Genomic DNA, 22499 nt, shown 5'->3' with positions numbered 1-22499 from the left:
GACGTCTTGCTTGATAAATGCTATCGCCCTCCCGCTGACATAAAAGGAAAACCAGTTTCGCCGCTTCCGAAACAACGGATTCTTTTGGACAGGGAGGAGAAGTGCGCCAAAATACACGTTTTTAATGAGGAGGTTCACTGTTTGTCCACTAGAGTGCACGTGCTGCATGTGTGGAGAAACCTTTCTTGCTTTCAAGAAGTTGTAATATGTAAAGAGTAAATAGAAAGATCAGATTACAAGTTTTTTTTTTTTTTTAAATGACAGCTACAAGATTCATTTAACGTGGCAATGTGGCTTTCCAGAACCATGTCACGGGCACGCTCAATGTTGTCATTATTTATGGCTGTAGATTTTCGTCCGACTCCTTCCTCGTGCGTAACACTTGTGATACCATTTTTGCATTTTTCAATCCTGTCATAGGCACTCCGTTGCAGTAAGACACTGTTTCTGTATTGTGCCGAAAGTCTGATGAATTGTGGCCTTTGATATAGCTTCCGACAGCAAAAACCGGATCCTCTATGGAACAATCAAATTTTCTTCTTTGGTGCAATCTTCTATGAAATAAAAATGAAATCTTTAAGGTTTACGTCCCACGATTATGCCGGCTATTCTAAAGGAGACAGTGATGATGAGAAATGCATGTAATGGTGGAATGAAGAAAGTGGGAAAACACGAGAGAACCTCGAGGAAACCCACGCATACGGTGTTTGTCCACTACAAAGTTCACTTGGCGCGAGCTAGGATCGAACCCAGGACCCCATGTACCAGAGGTGAACGTTCTACCACTGAGAAACCGCGATCCTGCAAAACTTCTAATAGGACCATGATCTATCTGCAACAAAAGGAAGGCAAATGTAGAAATTTGGATCAAACTTTCATAGCGTAACTACAACAGTGTAACAATAAAACAAACGAGGACAAAGGTCAGTTATGAATAATGGAAGAAGAGTTGTGTCAAAATTGCGGATAAATTTTGACTTATCCTCGTATATTAGTATATAATTTATTAAAATGCATACCTCTCTCAAACTCACGGGGGGGAGGGGGACAATTGGACACAACTCTCTTCAAATGACGCCCCGAATCATTGACACTGAAGAAATATATTTCTATCGTTTATATTAAAATAAAAAAAAAACTAACGAAAGATCAAGGAAAATATTTTACTAACTCTTTATTAATCTCTCTTTTCGAGAAAGTAAAACTTAAAACAAATTTAAATAACAAGACTCCTCTGACAGTGTACAATATATGGTAAATATGTTTAATGAAGATCACAGATTTTTAACTTTAAAACATAATAAAATAAAATAAGATAAAACATTTCGTGTGTATCAGAGATCCGAGAACATCACATTGTAAGGAACTGTCGAAAATATTTTAAACGCCAAAGCTCGGAACACAGCCGTTATTGTTTCTTCAAATACTGGTCGTAACTCTTTGTATAATATTTCCCAGTGGTTGTTAATGAAAGTATTCATAGTATCACCTGAAAGAGATAAAAAATACAAAGAAATCATTAAAATAATGATGAAGATAATAATACATTTTTATTTAAAAAAAATAATGAACTAAAGCCTGTGACAAACATCTTGGCATTTCAGTTAAACGAATAAAACGCAAGCTGTGACGCGACGTTGCCAAATGGTAAAGGGGTGTGGCCCATGGCTAAGCAGACGAACTACAGCGTGATCAGGTGGCAAGAGATAGACGTGGATGTGTACAAATAAACGTGGCAATACCACTGGTCTCTCATTTGTTAGCAGCATTTAAAGGGAACTTGGAGCGCCGCCTTCAAATGCCAAGATGTTTATCACGCCATTTAATTTTTGAAGTCCCATTGCGTCGTTCTCAAGCATCTTCACAGAATGGTTCAGTGATCATTTGAAGGAATAGATTTCTAAGCTTTGAATAATTGTCATCAGGACATTGTCACCAGATCATTTACAGGTCAACTTTTGGCTCTTTATGCTATTCAGGAACGTACCCACGTGCGGAGTCCGCCTGGGATCAGCACTTCCCCTAAATTTAGTACTCGACAGAAATTTGTACACTTTTTTAATAGAACTGTACTTGTTTAGCAGAGAAACGATCAATGTACCCTAAAGATGTGATATTAACACTTCATCTATAGTTTTTCTTTTCGTAAGAAAAGCAATGTAGTTCTATCATCTTTCTGCGAATATAGGTCACAGTCTTTACGGGCGCAGAATCACACCGATTCAGTGTTACATGAGATAATGTTTTACAGTATTTGACTCCCAAACTTGATAACCCTCGCAAGAAAAAATTCTAGGTGTGCACCTAATGCTATTTATACTGTGTACGACATTTAAATTGCAAGTATTTTTTTCTTTCTTATATGAGACATTGCATGGCAATTCTCAGTATTTAACGGTAGTTTATTTACTTTGCCCCCAATTACAAAGTCCATTAATATCATTTTGCTTACTGTTGCAATCCCTCTCTGAGCCTATGCCACTGTAAAATTTTAAATCATCTCCATGTAAGAGCTTCTGTGACATTATTACAACAGCTAAATTATTATTATATAATAAAAACAGCAAAGGTTTAAAGTTTAAGACCCGCGGAATATGTTTGAACTACAAATTCAGAAGTCGGTCCACTTATGTAGCGTACATGATATATGTGTTCGTGTAGATGTGACGATAGAAGTTTACGTAGAGAATGTGAAAAATTAAAAGTTACAAGCCTGCTAAGAAAAATATAATAATTTATGATATCAAACGCTTTACTAAAGTCTGCTTGATCTTCTAATTATCAATGTATGTTGCTTTTGAGTGAATGAACTCAGCAAGGATAGTTACTGTTGTTTTCTGGGTAGAAAACCATGCTGACTTTGTGAAATAATTGCATAAAAGTGTTAATATATTTTAAGTGACAACTTTAAATATCTTGGCAAATCCAGATATTATTGGTAATGGTCTGTAACTTTTTGTATCAGTATTATTTACAGCAATACTAGGAATCGGATGAACATTAGAAACTTTCCACTTAGTGGTAATGGAGATTTAATTGACGGACGATTTTTTTTTTTTTTTTTTCAGATTCGGGGAAAGTTTGAGTCCTTTTCATAGCATGTTTGACTTCTTCCATTTCAACTTGAATAAATGTAAACTGGAAAAGCAAATCAGAGTTTACATGATATGATAAAGGCACATAATCATACTCAGATTTGTTTACGAGAAATGAAAGTGATGTATAAGTGCATTAACAACACCTATGAAGGTATTTAATTTACATTCTTCGTTAGAGTATGCTACCAGAATTACATTTTTTAAAACATAATTGCGAAAGAATTTTGGAAATACAAGAATATTGGATTCGTAATTATTTATGATTCTATCATAAGTGTTTAAAATTTCTCGTTTGGCTAAAGCATTAATATCATTATTTTTTTAAAAAATGTTGGATAATATTCTCTATTCCTTTTCTCCATTTTGTTCCATGATAATGTTTGTTCTTTACTAATTTTATTATTTTAGGCTTGTACCAAACAAGACATTTCTGACTTATATTCTTATGTTGCGCACTCTTTTCTAAAATATCATTCATTATTTTATAGAAAGCATAAATAGTTCATCAACCATAGTACTGTTAGCCAATTGGGAAACGTCAGTTACCTGTATAACTGTTCTTAATTAACTTTATAAAAGATTTAATTTAAATTAATATATACACTTTTAGTACGGATTCTCTTATTATAGAGAAAAATAATAACTAAAACATCTTCTTATACTAATAACTAGGGTTCGCATCTCTCTTCAATATCATTGACATATGCAAGAACTGCAACTAACGTTATGCCAAGTTTATTTTTTTATATTATATACTGGATTTAAATTGAATCAGTTCATAACGTTATATAATTCATAACGTTATATATTAACGTTATATAAGTGTTTGTTGAACAGAAAATAAAAATTAAGTCCGGTTATGTGCGATTAAATCTAATTGCCTATAGAAAAAAAACTAAAAAAAATAAAATTTTGATATATAAAGTTGTTAAATTTAGGTGGAAAGCCCACAAAATTCACAACTAGTGAAGAAACTTTATTTAGGCTAATTTTTATTGTATGTATATACATACCAACAAAGAACTGAAATTTTCATGGGGAGCTGAGCTCTCCTTACCACCCCTAGTTGGAAGTACATTGAATAATTGTAGGGGAGGAACTTAAACTTGATCATCATTAGAACACTTCCGACTTCGTTGGAAGTTTGAAATACTTTTGTTTATTGAAATTTTGCTTTATGAAATAGGTTCATTGTCTTTGAATAGCCTTGTATACTTTAGACATATTTAGGGTTCATACATCTTCCATACTTTACAGAAACGATCCTTTCTCTGAGTTTGTGTCTCGGCACCTCAACAAAATTCTTCGGGATGAAGAATTGTCCTGTAATTTATGAATTTTTGTTTAACGTTCTTAGCACGTAATTGACAAAAAATCGATAGTTATTATCATCGAAATTACATACTAATTGGCAATATTGTCATGTTGCGTGATTGGTGCCATTAGCACACGGTAATAGCGTACTTGATATTACACTGATCTGCTATGACCCGAAATTAGTTTTATTATTTTATGTCCCTCCAAAATGACAAAGAGAATGTGTTATTACAGAAAATCTAAGGACTAAATACTCCTTTGTTTTACCATGTAGTTGTGATGGAAAAAGTTCTGTACTATTCAAAGTGAAGGAGCTCCTTATTATTATTATTATTATTATTATTATTATTATTATTATTATTATTATTATTATTATTATTATTATTATTATTATTATTATTATTATTATTATTGATGTCGAAAACATACAACACATGATTATAGTTTTTTCCATATAATACATCTAAAGAGTCTTAAGTATGAAGTGACAAATTGTATGAAGCATGTAAATTTCTTGTTCACAATCAAATAATTTAGAAAATAATTTTCGTTACTAATAGGGATGAAATCATCTATTTTTGCAATGTTACTATAGTGAAACAATAACATTGATGGATAGAGATTAGAAATTCCATAATCTTTGTCTTCTAAAACGTATTTCAGTCTATTAAAACATTGAAATTTTTCATGAAATAAGCGGATTGTTGTATGATATCCATCACTCAAATAATTCTGTCAGTGGGAATGAACAGGCTCGTATTTTCGAAAGTTCCTAGGGAGGCAACACGAGGGGAAAATTTAAGGGATGTCTGTACGAGGGACGTCTGTGACTGAAACGTTTTGAGCCTAACATAGAAAATGAGATTCTAGAATAGAATAATTATATGTATTAGAATAGTACAACATTTGATATTAATGTGATCAAGCTCTTGGTTCTAAGTAATTTGTTTTCTCTTTTACAGGCTCTTGAAGTGAGCGACATGGCAGAAGTTGGGACAATGGAAAAATTGAGTACAGGTCAGTCATCAAGTGTCTGTAATTAAAAGGAATGTCGGCGTCTGAGATCCACCAGGATATGGTCAATACCGTAGGTGAATGTGCCGCTTCATATGCCACTATTAAAAGATGGGTGCTGGAATCCAAGCGTGTAAGCAGAGTGTTGAAGATGAGCCAAGATCTGGGAGATCATCTAGTGCTATCACCACGGAAAACATTGGCCTGATACTTGATATGATCATGGGAAATCGCCAATTGTCAACTCGACAGATAGCAGACAGACTGAGCATATCACATAAGCGAGCAGATCATATTCTGAAGAATGAGCTTGGTTTATCAAAAGTTTCTGCTCGATGGATCCCACATCCTCTGACGACTCCCGAACCAAAACGCACTCGGTATCTCCTATCCGTGAACAATTTGAAACTATTAGAACTTGATGTGGACGATTTTCTCTGTCGATTCTTCATATGGACAAGTGTTGGGTATATCATTAGCAGCCAGAAAGAAAACAACAATCCAAACAATGGAAGCACCCATCCTCCCCTATCCCCAAAGAAGGCAAAGTTGATCCCCTCCGCTGGCAAAGTGATGGTCCCTGCTTTTGGGGATTCCCAAGGTGTGATATTCGTTCATTACCTGCAAAGGAGTCATACCATCACAGGACAATACTATAGTGATCTTTTGAAAGAACTTCGAGTGCAAATTCAAGAAAAAGACCACAAATAATGTCCCGAGGCATTTTCTACCATTGTATGAGATGAACGTAATCAGAGTGAATATTTTAATAGAGAAAGTGATACTGAATGTATGTGTTCTATAAAGTGCAGTGCTTATCGCTTGTTTTCTTTAAACTTACGTTGATCAAAAATGAATGCAACACCAAATTGCTTACAATCCATCATCGTTATAATTCAATTTTTATACCGATTTAATATTTAATGCAACATATAATACAGTGAAACCTGTCTATGTTGGCCACCATCGGTTCCATCGAAAAGTGGCCAACTTAGACAGGTGGCCAACTTACAGAAAATAAGTGTGATTTGTGTATTTTTAGAATAGGATTTCTAGTATTACTTGATTGCAAAATTTTAATAAGCAGTGACACGACAGCTACTTATAAATAATGTATATATAGAGTAATCAACAATATACAGTACTAGAAAATATTACTATAGCATGCAAGAGCGCCGATTTCTCTGTACATTTGGGGGGCCCATTCAGATGGAGAAGGTATATATATGAAGATTTTAAGACAAATTGCACTCAAATTATACAAAATATTGTATACTCACAAATAAAATAGGGGCCACATGAGCTTTGGGAGGCCCGGTCCCCCCAGGATCGGCGCCCTTGATAGTATGTTTAATATATGTGCATACCTTTCTCTTCCTGAAAACTAGTCTGATACATTGGATTATTCGGATTGAAAACACAATAACCAAACAACCATAAAATAGAAGTGTATGTACGCAGTTTATTGAAATGGATATTATAGCACACTGAGTTATTCAGATTGAAAACAAGAAAAGCTAAGTTATAAATTGAGAAATTCATATGCAATTTATATGACTTCTTTCCAGTTGTTACTGAATGGTGGTTCATTCTAGACATATTTGCTTTATTCTTTTTAGCAGATATTCACATTTTAATATTGTAGTTAACTACCACTTGTTAATGAGCTATTCCTTCGGAGCAAAAGATGGGAGAAAATCTTTAGGGAATTCATATCTCAAAACCTCCGCTACCTTTTGACATGCAGTCAGGTGCCAATAAATGACAATTGAGCTTTAACCTTGAGAATTTTCCGGAATTACTAAAGCTTCCCACTGATGAAAGGAGCCGATATAGCTAATAGTTTTACCAAAACAGACAGGGTAAACAAATACGTACAACCATTTCCTGAATTCCTGTACGTGCTTTTTCTTATTCACATCTTCCTTCACCACCCTTTTATAAGGGTAGTGTTCTGGCCATTGATCTCCAAGAACAAATCGTGCGAATCTATGCTTCTTTGTGTCCAGTCAAAAATACAGAACATCTGCCTCTCATATGGGAATTCGAAAGAGTTAAGAAAAATAACAAAACTGTATTTTTCGTGGCCAAGATACGCAGGTAAATTTATCATTATCATCATAGGGTAAACAATGCTTCAGTGTGGCCAACTTCCAAGACATACAGGTGGCCAACTTATAGAGTAGTAAGTAACGAATGTCTTATGGGAAAATGCAGGTTCAAGACGAACCAGGCCAAGATAAGCAGGTGGCCAATTTAGAGAGGTGGTCAAGTTGACAGGTTTCACTGTATATGGGTACTACAGTCTAAGCGTCTTAAATTCTCAAGATTTCCATAGCTATTCTTTTTACGAGACTGGATGAAACATTCAAATTGGAACGCTTCGAAATGACGATAGAACGAAAAACAAATTCTGTCTCCGCAGTGAAACGAATCTGCACCTCTTGTTGCTAAGTAGAATACTTATTGATTCAATCCACCGCGGCTGAAGGGGTGTCGTGCATTTTTACACAGTGCCCATTATCGAGCTGTTTCGCACGGTCCTATTTATCGAATTAATCATTCTCTAGATGCCGTTCAGTTTCACACGGTCCACCTGTCAATCACGTGATTCATTCTGAAACTGCTTCACTATAGGGGAAGGGAGAACATAGAACAAATGTGAACTAAGCGAGAACAGAAACACTGACAATTGCAATTAATACAAGAGAAAAAGAGCTTTAAAAAATGTTTCACTTTCACAAAAAGAATAATAAAGAAAACAATCGGAAATTTAACTAAGAACAAGACACAGGACAAAAATGAGAAAACAAAAGTTGTAATAAGGGAGAATAGAAAAATAACATAAACAATGGGAAATTGAACACAAACTAAATATTTTCTTACAAGGCTGTCTGTAATCTTTATTATAAATTAACTAGAAATGTTACAGTTTCGTAAGTATATCACTTCCTTCTTCAGACTACTACTTTTTTAATCATAATATCCATGTTGGGAAGTTGAAATAAATAGGAGAAAAATAATAACAAAACGTTCGTACATTGAAATAGATTAAAACAAAAAGAATAGCAAATGAAAATAAATAAGAACAGAAAAGAATACCAGTAATCAAAAATTAAAATAATTAGGAACAGAAGATAGAACAATCACAAATTAAAATTAGTAAAGAGTAGAATAAGCACATCTAAGAATTCAGACAGGAAGTTCAAAAAAAAAAAAAAAAAAAAAGTGATCGCTCCAAAGCATAGTAACGATGTGATTTGTGAAACACACATTAGGTCCATGCTCCAAGGCGGTTCTAAGAAGAACCTTGTCATCTTGTTATTTTCCAAGTGCATAGCACGTCGTTAAGGAGAAACCTTCATACTTCCGTACATCGTCAATCAATTTTACACAATTCATAGTTCATTATTCCAGCTATTTCAGATATCTCAAGCTTCACAAGAATTTTTTAAGGTGTCAGTAATTTCGTAACTTCTCAAATCGTGTGTCAAGACGGACGCAAGTTGATTTTCTACGCTTCTCCGGATTACAATCTAAGCCCCTGACTTACAAAAGCATGGAAATTAGACGTTGCACTTGCTTTTTAATACACTCACAAAACTTCAAGATATGTGATGTACTCTTAGATATGCTGCAGTTCAACTCACTGTACTAATCCTTAATTGGGTTGTTTGTTCTGTGCCTTTGACCATTGCAGTTTCATTTTTCTCTTGGATTGTCCATACATTGTTCAATAAAATTGTTGAACTCTTTGATTTTATGGCCAGATTGACAATCCGCCATGACGATGAGCCAATACTCATCGATCCTGCTTGATGGCATTAATGTTAATGTACTATATATACGAACACGACGGCGTACATCTTCACTGTGGAGGTATTTTTCGATGAAACCTATACTCTGAACCTTCCGCCAGAACCTGTGAATTAGGAAACACCGCACGCAATAGGGATTTACGGAATATTCGTAGAATATCACTACCTTGCTTGATGCAGACTAGTGCATCACATCTTACTTTCTTTCTTTCATGATAATGTCATTATTACATGGCGATATTTGTTGATTTCTTCCACTTCTTCAGCCAATCAAAACGCTCAGTCTTCTTACTGCACATTTTTCCACATAAGAACATGAATGCTTAGAAGTTATGCGTTATTGATTTAAGTAAGGGGAGAACTGAATATTCGGAGGCTTCTCAATCACTTGTGAAATTGCTTTGCAAAATAGACAAGTATAATTTTAAAATGTGTTTAAATTAAGACTATATTAGTACCATATTCGATATTATTCTAAAAAAACTTACCTAATACTTTATTTCCATTAAACAAATTATCCAATTGCAAATATACTATTTTCGGATTTAGTGTTATCCAATAGTCGGTAAACCTCATATACGTTTCACCATTTCTTGTGACCGGTTTGCCTTTGATTACCCAATATACGTTCAAGTTACCTGGAAAATGAATAAAGATACGTTAATATAAACAAAGAAACTATAACCCTTCATAATTTACGACCTATATTATATCATAATATTTAATTTTGCATTGTCAGACTTCTAGATCACACAGTGATCAACCAAACTACCGAATGTCAGTTACAAACTTCATATTTATACGAATAACTTGGATGGAGTTTTCTCAAATCTATATCAGCAGATTGAAATGAACTTCTTTAATGTGAGCTCTAAACGACAGTATGAAATTTTATCTTTGTCTGTGGTGCATTGGTAAGGCCTTATTTTATGCCGGTACGTTACAGCTTTAACTGGCTAATAATTGTAACCTGAACGATTAGAGTGTGAACTGGATCGTACTCTGAACTATCAATGCACTAGAAACATCCGTCATGAAATGGACTAGTTCTTGAAAGATCGATAAGACTAATCTCCCATGCCATAAGCAGATAGCAGAGAAAACTTGCACCGCTATCAAATACAGTGGAACGCAGCAGGCAACCGTCATGGACAAACAAGGCAATATGAGGATGACTTTGAAAGAGGGCAAATTATGAAGGCCCGAAGGTTTGGTGCCAGTATATCTGTAATAGGTGCACGTGTGATATGTTTCTGGATTACACAGTTACGTATGAAGGTGTGGTGAATGCAAGATGTGAGCGACGAGAATAGTGTGTGATAGCACAAGCGTGTGACGGTGGAACTGTTGATCAACCTGTACAACAGTGATCTAATATGACCAAGTTCAACAGTGACCATGCAACGTACCTTGTATCGGCTGGGGTATTATAGCTGTAGAGCAATACGAGTATGCGAATACAAGTACAATGACAACACAGCACCATCGACAATTACGCCTGGCATAGACAAATGCACGATGGATCCATGGAAGAACATCGAATGAAATGCAAGTCTCAAGGTAACATCTAACTTCGTGGGGATCAAGGAAGGGACTGATTGCCGAATAATAACGAAAGATTTAAAGAAACGGTCCATCTGTGTATGATTCGTGCCCCATTCCTCAAGGAGGCGTAGAATCTATAAAGAGGGAATAGGTCTATCATTGCCAAGAGTGATTTTTTTTATTATTATTATTTTGCACTAACATGTGTTTGCATGTTACCGCACTCCGCATATTAGGCAAGCCTGCTTCACTTTAATTACTTTCTTTTATCCAAATTTACATCTTCACTAAAAGGTTGTTTTTCTAACGATGTTCGCATCATGCAAAATGAAATGACGAAGCTCTCACAAAGTGCAGTCCGCAGCAAAAGACCTGATACATGAGCATGTAAGTTTATTGTGAAACTACGGCTAACAACGCAGTGAATCAACATACCGTCTAAGTGGCAGGAATCGTGCTAGGTGAAAATTCGGCGTCCTCCCCTGCACACTTCGTCGTTTCATAATAAACTTACATGCTCATGTTGCATGTTTTTCTGCTGCGGACTCTACGTTCGCGAAGTGTTCCCTCGGGATTTGTGTAAAATTAATTCAAATGTAAAGTTCTCCGCGGACAAATGTATAGGGTGGTCCATAAGTCTTAGTACTGTGGATTATTTTGGAAACAAACATGTTTAAAGAAAATCTGACTACCGGAGAGCGGACTTGGGTAAAGGAGCTACCGATTGATGTATGTGTGGTGAATGGCGGCCATATTGATGGCCGCCATCTTAGATCCAGATTATTTTTTTTTTCAAATGGGAAGGTAGGCATGCGACACATCAATTAAAACTGTGTTTTGCACGGAATAGTCCCGCAAGGACAAATGCGGTATCATGTCCCATTACAAAGTTATGACGCCACAAAATCCCACCTACAGGATATGCTCCACATGTTGCCCGGCCATTGCAACAGACAACTGAAATCTTTAATCCAATCCTCCTGACCCCGTAATAACACAGCAGGTTGACGCTATCACAGGAGTCCTGAATAGTCGCAGTAGGTGTGCAACATCCCGAATCTTCTCCTGATACACCAGGTGTTTTGTGTCCCCATAAAAAAATCCAAGGGAGTGAGGTCCGGCGACCAGGCTGGCTTCTCCACAGGGCTTCGGCGACCGATTCAACGTCCAGGAAAATGCAGATCCAAGCATTCCCTCACAGGGAACGCATAGTGAGGTGGGGCACCATCTTGCTGAAAATATCGAGTCAAGGTGGCATCAGGGCGGAAAAGCAACGGAAACACCAACTCCTGTAACATTTCCAGATATTGGACACCATTTAGGGTACCAGGAATGAATAAGGGTCCTATGATCGACGTGTTCCATATGTCACACCACACCATGATATGAGCAAAGGTAACCCTCTTGCAGGGATTGATCGCTTGTGAGTTTGCATACGACCAATATCGCATAATCTGGCGATTCATTTCCCATCCAAATAAAAGTTTGCCTCGTTTGTGAAGAGAACGCTTGCTGGGAAATGCGGATCTTGGTCATATTGTGACAAAGCCCAATTTGCGAATTCCATGCGCCGGTCTGGATCATCCTCTGAGAGGTTGTGGGCAAGCTGCAGCTTGAAGGGATGCCACGTGTTCGTATGGAAAATCCTAATCACGGAAGCACGTGGTACGCCTGTTATCGCTGATAGTTGTCTTGTGCTGCGCTTCGGACTTTTCACACTAACACGTGGCTTCGGACTTTTCACACTAACTTTTCACACTTTTGGATGTCTCCTCATCTGTTGCGGTTCGTGGATGATCTGACGGTGGTCTGTCGGCAACATTATCAGTTACACTGAATTTCCTAATGAGTTAGCTAACGGTGTTGTGGCTTATTGCAGGTCTTTCGGGGTGGCGCGCATTGAAGTCCTGTTCAGTTACGCGACTGCTTATTTCTCCAGACATTAGGATGATCTTAATTCTTTCCTGCTTCGTCAGTGCCATCTCGCTCAATCTACAACGAAAAGAAAACTTGTCAAATTTGGGACGTCATGTCTTTCTTACAGCGTTAGTGTCATGTCGCTCTCTTTGCAAGGAAACAGAAAACCGTCAGAAAACTTTGGAGCATCATAACTTTGGAACGGGACATGATAATGCATTTCTTCTTGCGTGACTGCATTCCCCTGCAAAAGCAGTGTTAATTGATGTGTCACATGTCTACCTTCCTAGTTAAAAAAATAACCTGGATCCAAGATGGCGCCATTCACCACGCATGCATCAATCGGTAGCTCCTTTACTCATGTCCGGCATCCGCTATCAGATTTGCTTTAATGATGTTTGTTTCCAAAATAATCCACTGTACTAAGACTTATGGACCACCCTGTACATTGTACTAATTTTAGTGGATCATATTGGTAATTTGCATGTTTATGGGCCTTCATATATCCGGAATTCAATGACACATTACTATAACGCTTGGACACAAAATTGCGTTTAGTTTCTTTAGATGTAACTGCACATGAATGTTGGTACATGCAAAAGAACTTGGATCAAGTACTGCCTTTCCCCACTAATACATGTTACCCACCCCGGCCGCCATCTTGGATAAGCCATATTGGATTCAAATTTCTGTTTTTAAAATGGGATAGGTGCAAGTGTTACATCAAATTATTGTACAATTTTCTCGGAAATCCACTAATGTTGTGAATTTTACCGTACCTTGTATCGTTTGGACGGTATTGCATGCTAAATCCATCCAGGCACTTCTCTAATAGACATCAGTGGCGTAGGGAAGGGGGGCCCAGAGGGGCCGCCCCCCAAAGAGTTCCGACAATGTACTTTGGTACTTTGATGTTTATAATTTTTTATATATTTTTATGTTTATATATTTTTTTGTTTGTAATTTTTCTATATGTACCTATAACAGCACTTGCCTCCCCCCAAACACACATCCTGGCTACGCTAGTGATAGACATTGTAGAGTAATATCAGTTACGCTTAAGTTTTTGATGTTGACAAATCAGAACAATTTCTAACTGAAAAAATACTGTAGGTATAAACAAACTCTTTACAACATTGGTGTCATAATCTTAGTACATTTCTGTGAGCGATTGTTATTACTTTCACGTTATATTATAACAAGGAAGTATTGTATTATGGTCAAAATACCTAATGTAAATCCAGATACAGCCAGATTTGGGTGAATACCTACCATTTCCGTATTGACCTCTCTGTGTCTGTATGTTTGTACGTTCAGAGAATAATTCGTCAACGATAAAAAGAGTAAAATATTACATATATACAGGCATCCTGCACAACTTTTTCTTTGCTTTAATTTTCGTGATGTGCCTGATATTTATCATACAATACCTTGCAAACGCTACAAGCTACTGTAAAACTCACTACACCACTGAGTTTCCGAGAAAATTGTACATGAATTTGATGTATCACTTGCACCTATTCCTTTTGATAAACTGAAAGTTGAATCCAATCTGGCGGATACGAGATGACGGCCGAAGAGGGTAACATGTGTCAGAGAAGTAGTATTTGATCCAATTCATTTTGCATATACCAGCATTCATGTCCAGTTACATCTAAAGAAACTAAAATCAATTTTATGTCCAAGAATTATAGTAAGGTATGATTGAATTCCAGATAGCATATATGAAGGCTCATAAATATGCAAATTACCGGTATGGGCCGCTAAAATTTGTACAGTAAACATTGGGCCGCGGAGAACTTTACATTTGAATCAATTTTACACGAATTCCGAGAGGACAAATTGCGAATGTACCTTGTCAGATACCACTAGACTTTAGGACTTCCAGTTCTTCCTGAAGAATTTAACGACTTACTTCGTCCGAATTCTCTATGAGAACATATAATAACCGATAATGGTGGAGCTAAAACAACACTGTTATCTAATGAAACAAACTTTTAAAACAATATTAACTTTAGCACATGATTACTTTTTTTTGGATCAAAATGCTAAGATTGAAGATAAGTGAATTTCTGGTTAACGGTCACAAGATAACGAAATATACTATGACAAGGGTAACTATAGGAGCATGACAAGGGTATCATCTAGTTGTTACTTGTAATTAAGCTCTACGAATGATCACTTACTTTATAAAGAGAAATTTATTTATTTCTAAAGCAGGAATTCTAAGTTTCTAACTATAGGAAACCATAGCTAAATATTCCTCTTTCATACAGAATAGTTTTACTTATTATTCTAGCATGTGCTCTTTTGGTGCACGGGGTCTTCCCAGTGAAACAGCCTCGAAATTTGAACGCATTATAATAGTTCGGAATCCAGCTTAAAAAAGATCAAAGTCTCATGTAGTGTTGATGCTGAAAAGGGACAACAGGAAGAACTTCTGATACGCGACCATAATATGCGCGACGATAACATTAATCAGATTTTAAGAAAATTTTGCTATACTTCCAGGAGTCTATTCGGCTGAAGTCTGCTAAGAATAACGAGCAAACAGAGTAATATTAATTCCAAATTAAAACACATTACTTGAGGTTCAAATCAGTACGGGGTGAATAACTCAACATTGAAGACGGAACACGCATCCTGGATCCAAACATTATAAATTAGTCATATGCCGTGATATGACACTCTCTAACCATACCTATGCGTGCTATATGTTAAGCTTACATATCTACACTGATGGATCCAGGGGAGAGCGGTGGGAGTAGTAAAAGAAGTAGCTTGCTGTTAGAGGAGTTTGGAGGGGGAAGATCGCAACTTTCTTAAAGGTATATAGAGTCATTGGGGGTGAAGTCGGTAGTCGGGTGAAGTCGGTAGTGTGTAAGGTATGACGAACTGACAGCATCGTGTTGAGGCGAGTGAAGGAAGAAAGGTTTGTTTTCGAAACAGTTAGTCATGCTGTATGAGCGAGGGTGAGAAGAAGGAAATTGGATCGCAGAACGAGCATACCACGAGACTTCTTTGTGTGGAAGGTGAGTCACTCATGCCGTTTATTCTTGCTATTATAAGTTTCGTTCTGGAGAACCTAAGGTGTATAATGAGCTGCACGTGTAGTTTTGACTTGCGCATTTTTTCGTGAGGTAAGATAAGGTTTCTGTGTAGAGAGTACATAGTTGTTTTCTTGATGTTTATGAACTAATAGTAATTTGGCAGAGAAACAACGGGGTAACCTATGTGGGGCGAAGTCGGTACTGTTGTGTGGGGTGAAGTCGGTACGTCTTTTCCATGCTTGTAAAATGAACATTCAGCATGAAAATAAATACAATGTTTGTTGTAGCTGTGTTTGAACCTAACTTGGCCTTAAAATGCGCTTGACAATCAAACACAGTGGCATAATCAGACCAAGGGGTCAGGGAGCACCAGACCTCTCCTGTATGAATGGTGAAAAATGCATGTTTCAATAAAGTAGTATCCATGTAGAAGATGTAGTATCCATGGAAAAGAGCCAGGCAGGGCACGGAAATACTTACTTCCTCCGATCATATTTCACAGCTGACAGGGCAAAGAGGTAAGTTTGCACATTGACCTACACCTGGGTCTCTTCAGTTGGCGGTGGCAAGAAATCAAGACAATGCGGTGGCAGACACGTACTGCCGATTTTGCTGACAACAGAAACATCTGTGGGTTTTTTTGGACGACCATACAGCAACGAGACATGTACCAAATTCTTGGAGTGGATACAGTGCCAAAGTTGCAACACCTGGTATCACGAATACTGTGTCGGTGCTTTTTATAAAAAACAGTTTGTTTGTGGAAAATGTTGAACTGAATGTTTGTAGTGGAATTTTGTGTACAGACAATGTTGAATTGAAAGTGTGCTTGAAGGTGGAAATTTTCTAGTGATGATGTAGTGGGATATAATGGTTTATGACGAAGTAGTGGTACCTAGTAGAACATATGATTAGTAATAAACATGTACCCAGTTCACCCCATGCACCTACCGACTTCACCCCCACAAACGGGGTGAAGCGGGTAAGTTGCAGACTTTTCTTTTTTTCTCTTTCCTCACTTTATTGTTTCACACTTGTACGTCCATTTCCATTGAGTTTATAGTAAAAGGTTCACTGTATCTAGCATGAGTTTTAATTTTCAAATAACTATCTGCATAAGCACAGTGTAGTGCATTTTATCCTTAATACACCGACTTCACCCCCAATGACTCTATATAAAATATTGCACTACTTTATTCTGATTTGGTGTAAAACTCCGTTTTTCAAGCTTATGTTAATCGTCTAGGATATGCCCTTTCTGAACCGGATAGTGGGTGGTTTCACATCCTATGGTGCAAACGAGTTTTGTAAAGTTAATCTATATATTAAAATGCTAGGTTTATATGTTTGTCTCCAAAGAAAAGTTTATATGTTTGTCTCCAATCCTTATGACAATGAGATCTTGAAAACTATAAGTGCTAGAAACGTGTCGTTTTCGCTGGTCGATTCCAAATTTTGTGAAGATTGTCCAGTTCTAATTGAATGTTTAAAAAACATGGTCGTTATTACTTTATTACATTTTTTATGCGTACATCTGGAAATGTGGAAATTCTTTTAAAAAAGCATAATATCCTACAAGTTATACATTCCAACACCACTTAATTGTATATAGGGGTTGTATATCCCCCAGGCGCTTGTTTCATGGGCAAATGATAATGAAAAAGGAAGATAATTTCTCCAGTCTAAGATGAATCTTTATTGTTTGGAATGTTTTGCCAAATAAACATTATATATCACTATAATTAATTGTATGTGTAATATATTTGCTTATTACATACTAGATACAAGAAGAAAGAAAACCTTGATCATACATGAATTAGAAATTTCAATAGGAAGTAGGCTCAAATCCTACAAACGGTGCGAGATATTGAAAAAATAATCAAAAGAATCTCCCTTTCAGGGTACTCCTTGCCAATTTTTTATCAGGACGTCTTTCAGTTGTGTCTGTAAATGGACATATACAGATGTTGTGAGAAATGACAAGGAGATTCATGCTCATATATGAATGATGCGCTGTGCAGAGAGCGCAGATTCAGCTAGTATTATATTAATTTGCTTGAGACAAAAACTGTGAAGCGCGGCCGAGTTATAGATCCAGCCTAGTAACTTACTTGACATTGTTTTTCTTGTAAAACCAAAACTCTACGTTGCCTTTAGGGTATTTTTTCAAATCAACTACACTCTCTTCTACACGTTTCGGCATATTATTTTCCAAAATCTAATCAACTCGAGAGATTTGTTAGTGATTTCTGTCTACAGAATTTGAAGAATTGGTTAAATAGTCTTCATTCAATAGATTCGAAGAATAATTGATTTTTCAATATAGAAAGTTTAAAAAAATGCAAAACACAGATCACCGTGCTAAGCTTTATTTCTTCAATTTCTTAAACTAAATCAAGAGGAATTTTTTTTTCTTAAAAAAGGAAATCACCGTTGTAGATATTTTCATAACAAATTATTTTTCGCAACATTAAAGAAATGTTAATAGATATGACAAAAATCACCTTATGATTTTTGAGAAAATCTTTTAAACACCTCCAACAATAAACTTCTCTTTATGGATTTATTTATAGATGTCTTAACCAGTAGAATTATGATGAAATATGTCAAAAATGCTAGAGACTTTTTTGTTTGTTTAGAAAATCGTCCGAGAAAAAGACCTAGAGTAAGAAATTACCATTTGCGATTTTTTTCCAGAACAAATCAGGTCTAAAAGTGGATCTGAAAAGATAGGAGAACTGATGACGTCACGCCGTTTCCTGTGCCTATATTTGCCCATTGTATTTTTTTCAGGAAGTAGAGGGATGCAATAGACATTCTTTGAAAGTGGAGGAATGGCGGCCCTCCTGAGACAAATGACATGTAATATTGTTAGGTTATTTATAAAACATCTATTTAAGAAAAATGAACAAAATCACTTATTAAAGAAATTCGTCCGAAAAAAAAACCCACCAAGAATCCCCCTTGTGAATGTGTACAGGAAAATTAGTTATACTATATTTCTAGTTTATTAATAAAATATCTATTTATGAAATATAAACAAAATTGCCTTAGTTCTTTTTGAGAAGAATGTTGGAAAAATATCACCTCGAAGAATAAATTAACATTTCTGGATCTTTTCTTAGAACAAATATGTTATAGTATATAGCTCTATCATAGGATTGATAGTGAAATATTGATGAAGAATACGAACGAAATAATTAGATCCATTTGGGAGAAAATGGCAAATTTTGTTTTTTACCCTACAATAAACTACCCTTATTTTTGGAGGTATTAAGAATTTTTTTTAAAAAAATGTCTCTATGAGATATTATACAAACGTCAAACTTTAAGCTTGGTCTCGATTTGTTGAACAGTAAAACTAGTGAGCATCTTCACACTAGAACGAACAGACATCCAAAAATCCGTTTCTCGTGGTATAGGGAACATGAAACGTGTAAATGCCCTGAGAAATCTCGAATTCGATTCTTTCAGATCACCTTATTTTATCACCTGCTATCGTCGCATATATATATATATAAGGGCGGATCCAAGGAGGGCTATAGGGGGCTATACCCCTCTTGACCCTCAGGTATATACTGGATAAAATGGACTTCAACCCTGTTTTACACTGGATAAAGCGGCAAACTATGGTTTAGCCCCTCCCTTGATCATATCCTGGATCCGCCACTGTATATATATATATATATATATATATATATATATATATATATATATATATCGTGTTACAAAAATTTGTAACAATATTTTGAGAATAGATTCTTCAGATGAAAATAAGAAAAACAGTTCATATGGATCTGTGGTGGGAAGTGCATAGTTTTACAGGGTGCCGAAAATATGTGAACTTCAAAAGAATGTGAGAAATCTGGTTTGAAAATATTGTGATATAGGCTATGTATTGTACCAAATCTTAAGCATATCGTGATACGTCAGCGTAGAAAGTTAAGAACTCCTTCGCTAGCGCATTTGTGGCTATGAATACAAAAGTGTGCAGTATCACAATATTTTAGAAGCCAGCAATGAAGCTAGGGTACACAAAAAAAGGTACATATCTTTTCATAACCAATGGCGTACACAAGAGGATTTCACTGTTTAACCCCTCTCCATGAACAAGTTATTACAGGAATATAAACATTGAGACCTACAATATTGAGATCTCGTATACACGAAGTCATACTTGCCCGGAAAGGATATGAGATTGCATTTTTAGACTCTCCCGCTGATGAAATTCTGCTTCTCGACTGAAAATCGGGATAAATGTAAGCCGGTGGGACACCAGGAAAAGAACCGGGCTGTTTTGCTTTACACGGGAAGAACGGCTATTTAAGTCCGTTACTCTACATACAGCATTAGAAATTCCAACGAGATCGTATTAGAATTAATTATATATTTATTTTTTTGTACTTAGAAAGTAAATATGGCACTCTCACCTAATGTAATATTACAGTCTCCTTCTCCAACAATAGGTAGCAACAATATTCTTCCATTAACTTTGTATCTCCCTGTCATTGAATAGCTGTCGATTGTGCTGTTGAAATCAAAATAGTACTTCTCCGGATCAGCCCTGGAAATATAATATACATTTACTACAATCACAATAGAAAGACAGTTTCGTCTGTAACGTTCTCAGTATCTCATTCAATAATATCATGGTTGATCATTTTCAGAATCACCCGATGCTTCCAGCAACAACACACGAATCGTGTCACTATCCATCACGTAGCAAGTTATGATTATTAATTGTTTGCCAGATAACTACTGTTAGCTTTTTACATCAAAAGGGTTACGCCCTCTGTAGAGGAAGAGAAACAGACTATTGCTTTCAAAGAGTAATAATAGATGGAATATGGGTGGTTAAGGCTAAAAGGAAGTTTATTAAAATCAATTTATTGGTCATATGATCTATAATCATTAGGTAGGTTCACTAGTGGCATATACAGATTGCAAATGAGATGGAAGATAAGATGCAAAGGCTAACTATTATTATGACACATGCGTGGTTATTTCTCGCCTGGAGACAGCGTTAGGTACTAACGAAGACAAGGGATGCCATGATCACAGACTAGTATAGTACATACAACATATTTATTTATTTATTTATTGAACAAATTCCCAGATACAGCATAACTTTGCCATTTTACACAGGGACATGTTAACAAAAGAAAGAAAAAAAAACAAGACAACAATAACAACAACATAGAAAAAAGAGTGTAAAAGTAAAACTATTCCGTCAAAACTCGTTTAATTGCTCTTTCAAATACTGGGTAGCTCGAAAAAATGTCCACATCCGTTGTTACTTGATTATAACAGTTTGGTATTCTATAAAAAAGAGACCTCTGTATAATAGCCAACCTAGGACGGGCAAGATGGAACAGGTGGGTATTCCGGGTGATGCGGGAAGGGACACATAAGGATAGTTCCTGAAGTAATATTTCCGATCTTAAGTTTCCATTAACTATTTTATGTAGATACTTCAGGTCAGAGATAATTCTGCGTACTTCGGGAGTCTGAATATTAAGATGTCGCAAGAGTTCCTTCTTAGATAATAATCGAAGAGCAGGAACACGAAAACGGACTATAGCGATGAAGAAATTGAGAACAGAATCAAGTCTGGAGAGATGTGTAGGTGCTGCCATGGCCCATATGGGAGAGCAGTATTCGAACTTGGGTGCTATTAAAGTTTTATAAAAAGTTGCTAAGGAAGAAACAGTGCGCAGTTCGGTGAATCGATAAAGAAGTCCCAACATGCGCATTGAATTCTTTAGTATTGAGGAGATGTGATCAGAAAATGTGATTTTTGAATCGAAGATGACATCAAGATCATTATGAGTAGTAGAATGAGTGATAGGGGAATCGTTGATATGGTATGTGGAGGGAACTGGAGACTTTTTCAAAGTAATAGTAATACTGTCACATTTCTTACCGTTGAGTTTCAAGCGCCACATTTCACATCAGCCTATAAGATAATTTATGTCTTTCTGTAGAGCAATTGTGTCATGGAGACACGATATTTCTCTGTATAACTTACAATCGTCAGCAAAAAGCAGAAGGCCACTAGGTTGAGCTAATAAGTGCGTGTAGAGATCATCCATCTACAGGACAAACAGCAGAGGCCCAAGTACACTCCCCTGAGGCAACCTGAGATCACGGGTTGGGGGTTAGAAGTCGCCCCTGAAAGAACAACTCTCAAATATGTTGATCTGTATATGACAATATACAGAGTTTTATATGATTATACATTATGACAAAAAAAAAAAAAAAAGTTAACGTGCTAGTGGGACAAACCCATTGTTTCTTGGAATAACTAGATACTATACTCCCGCCAATTGTACTGTTAACTGTTAAAGTACTGGAGTATGAAAGTTACGAGAAGAGGTAGCATCATCTACCAAGTAACATGGTTAATGCAAGCTACAACAAATATATACATGTATATCTATTATCCATTGGACCCAACCAGGGTAGGTAAGGGTTAATTTCACCGTAATATCAGGATTGTATAGGGGACATAGAATCTCGTACTCTATCTGTGACCACATTAACTAAGCTCTAGTTTATAAATTGAACAGGAGATGGCAGGGATTTCAGATTTTAATTTTCAACTATTTTTAAGGAAAATGTTGGGTAAATGATAATACGAAAGTGAAGCAATTGTAATCATTTATCTCTTTCCAAGTGCACAAACGTTATTATTTATAAATGTGTGTCGAGTTTAGACATAAATATGTGCATATTCCTTA

The 22499-nt window shown here is 36.2% G+C and overlaps 1 protein-coding gene across 1 annotated transcript in view; it reads right to left on the bottom strand.

The window, feature by feature from the left end:
- Window positions 1–1162: 1162 nt before the first annotated feature.
- Window positions 1163–22499, bottom strand: part of LOC145692526 (uncharacterized) — a 78035-nt gene continuing 56698 nt past the window's right edge. The window contains exons 8-10 of the mRNA XM_081767833.1: window positions 20190–20323; window positions 9736–9885; window positions 1163–1489 (exon numbers count right to left, since the gene is read on the bottom strand). Of these exons, the coding sequence (XP_081623959.1) occupies window positions 1335–1489; window positions 9736–9885; window positions 20190–20323 (439 nt within the window). The 3' untranslated portion in view covers window positions 1163–1334. The remainder of the gene's footprint in view (window positions 1490–9735; window positions 9886–20189; window positions 20324–22499) is intronic.

The sequence above is a fragment of the Thermobia domestica genome, chromosome 8, assembly GCF_964235325.1.
Source record: "Thermobia domestica chromosome 8, izTheDome1.hap1.1, whole genome shotgun sequence".
NCBI classification, from domain to species: Eukaryota; Metazoa; Arthropoda; class Insecta; order Zygentoma; family Lepismatidae; genus Thermobia; species Thermobia domestica.
The sequence above is the reverse complement of the archived record's forward strand: the minus strand, read 5'-3'. Positions and strand labels throughout refer to the sequence as shown.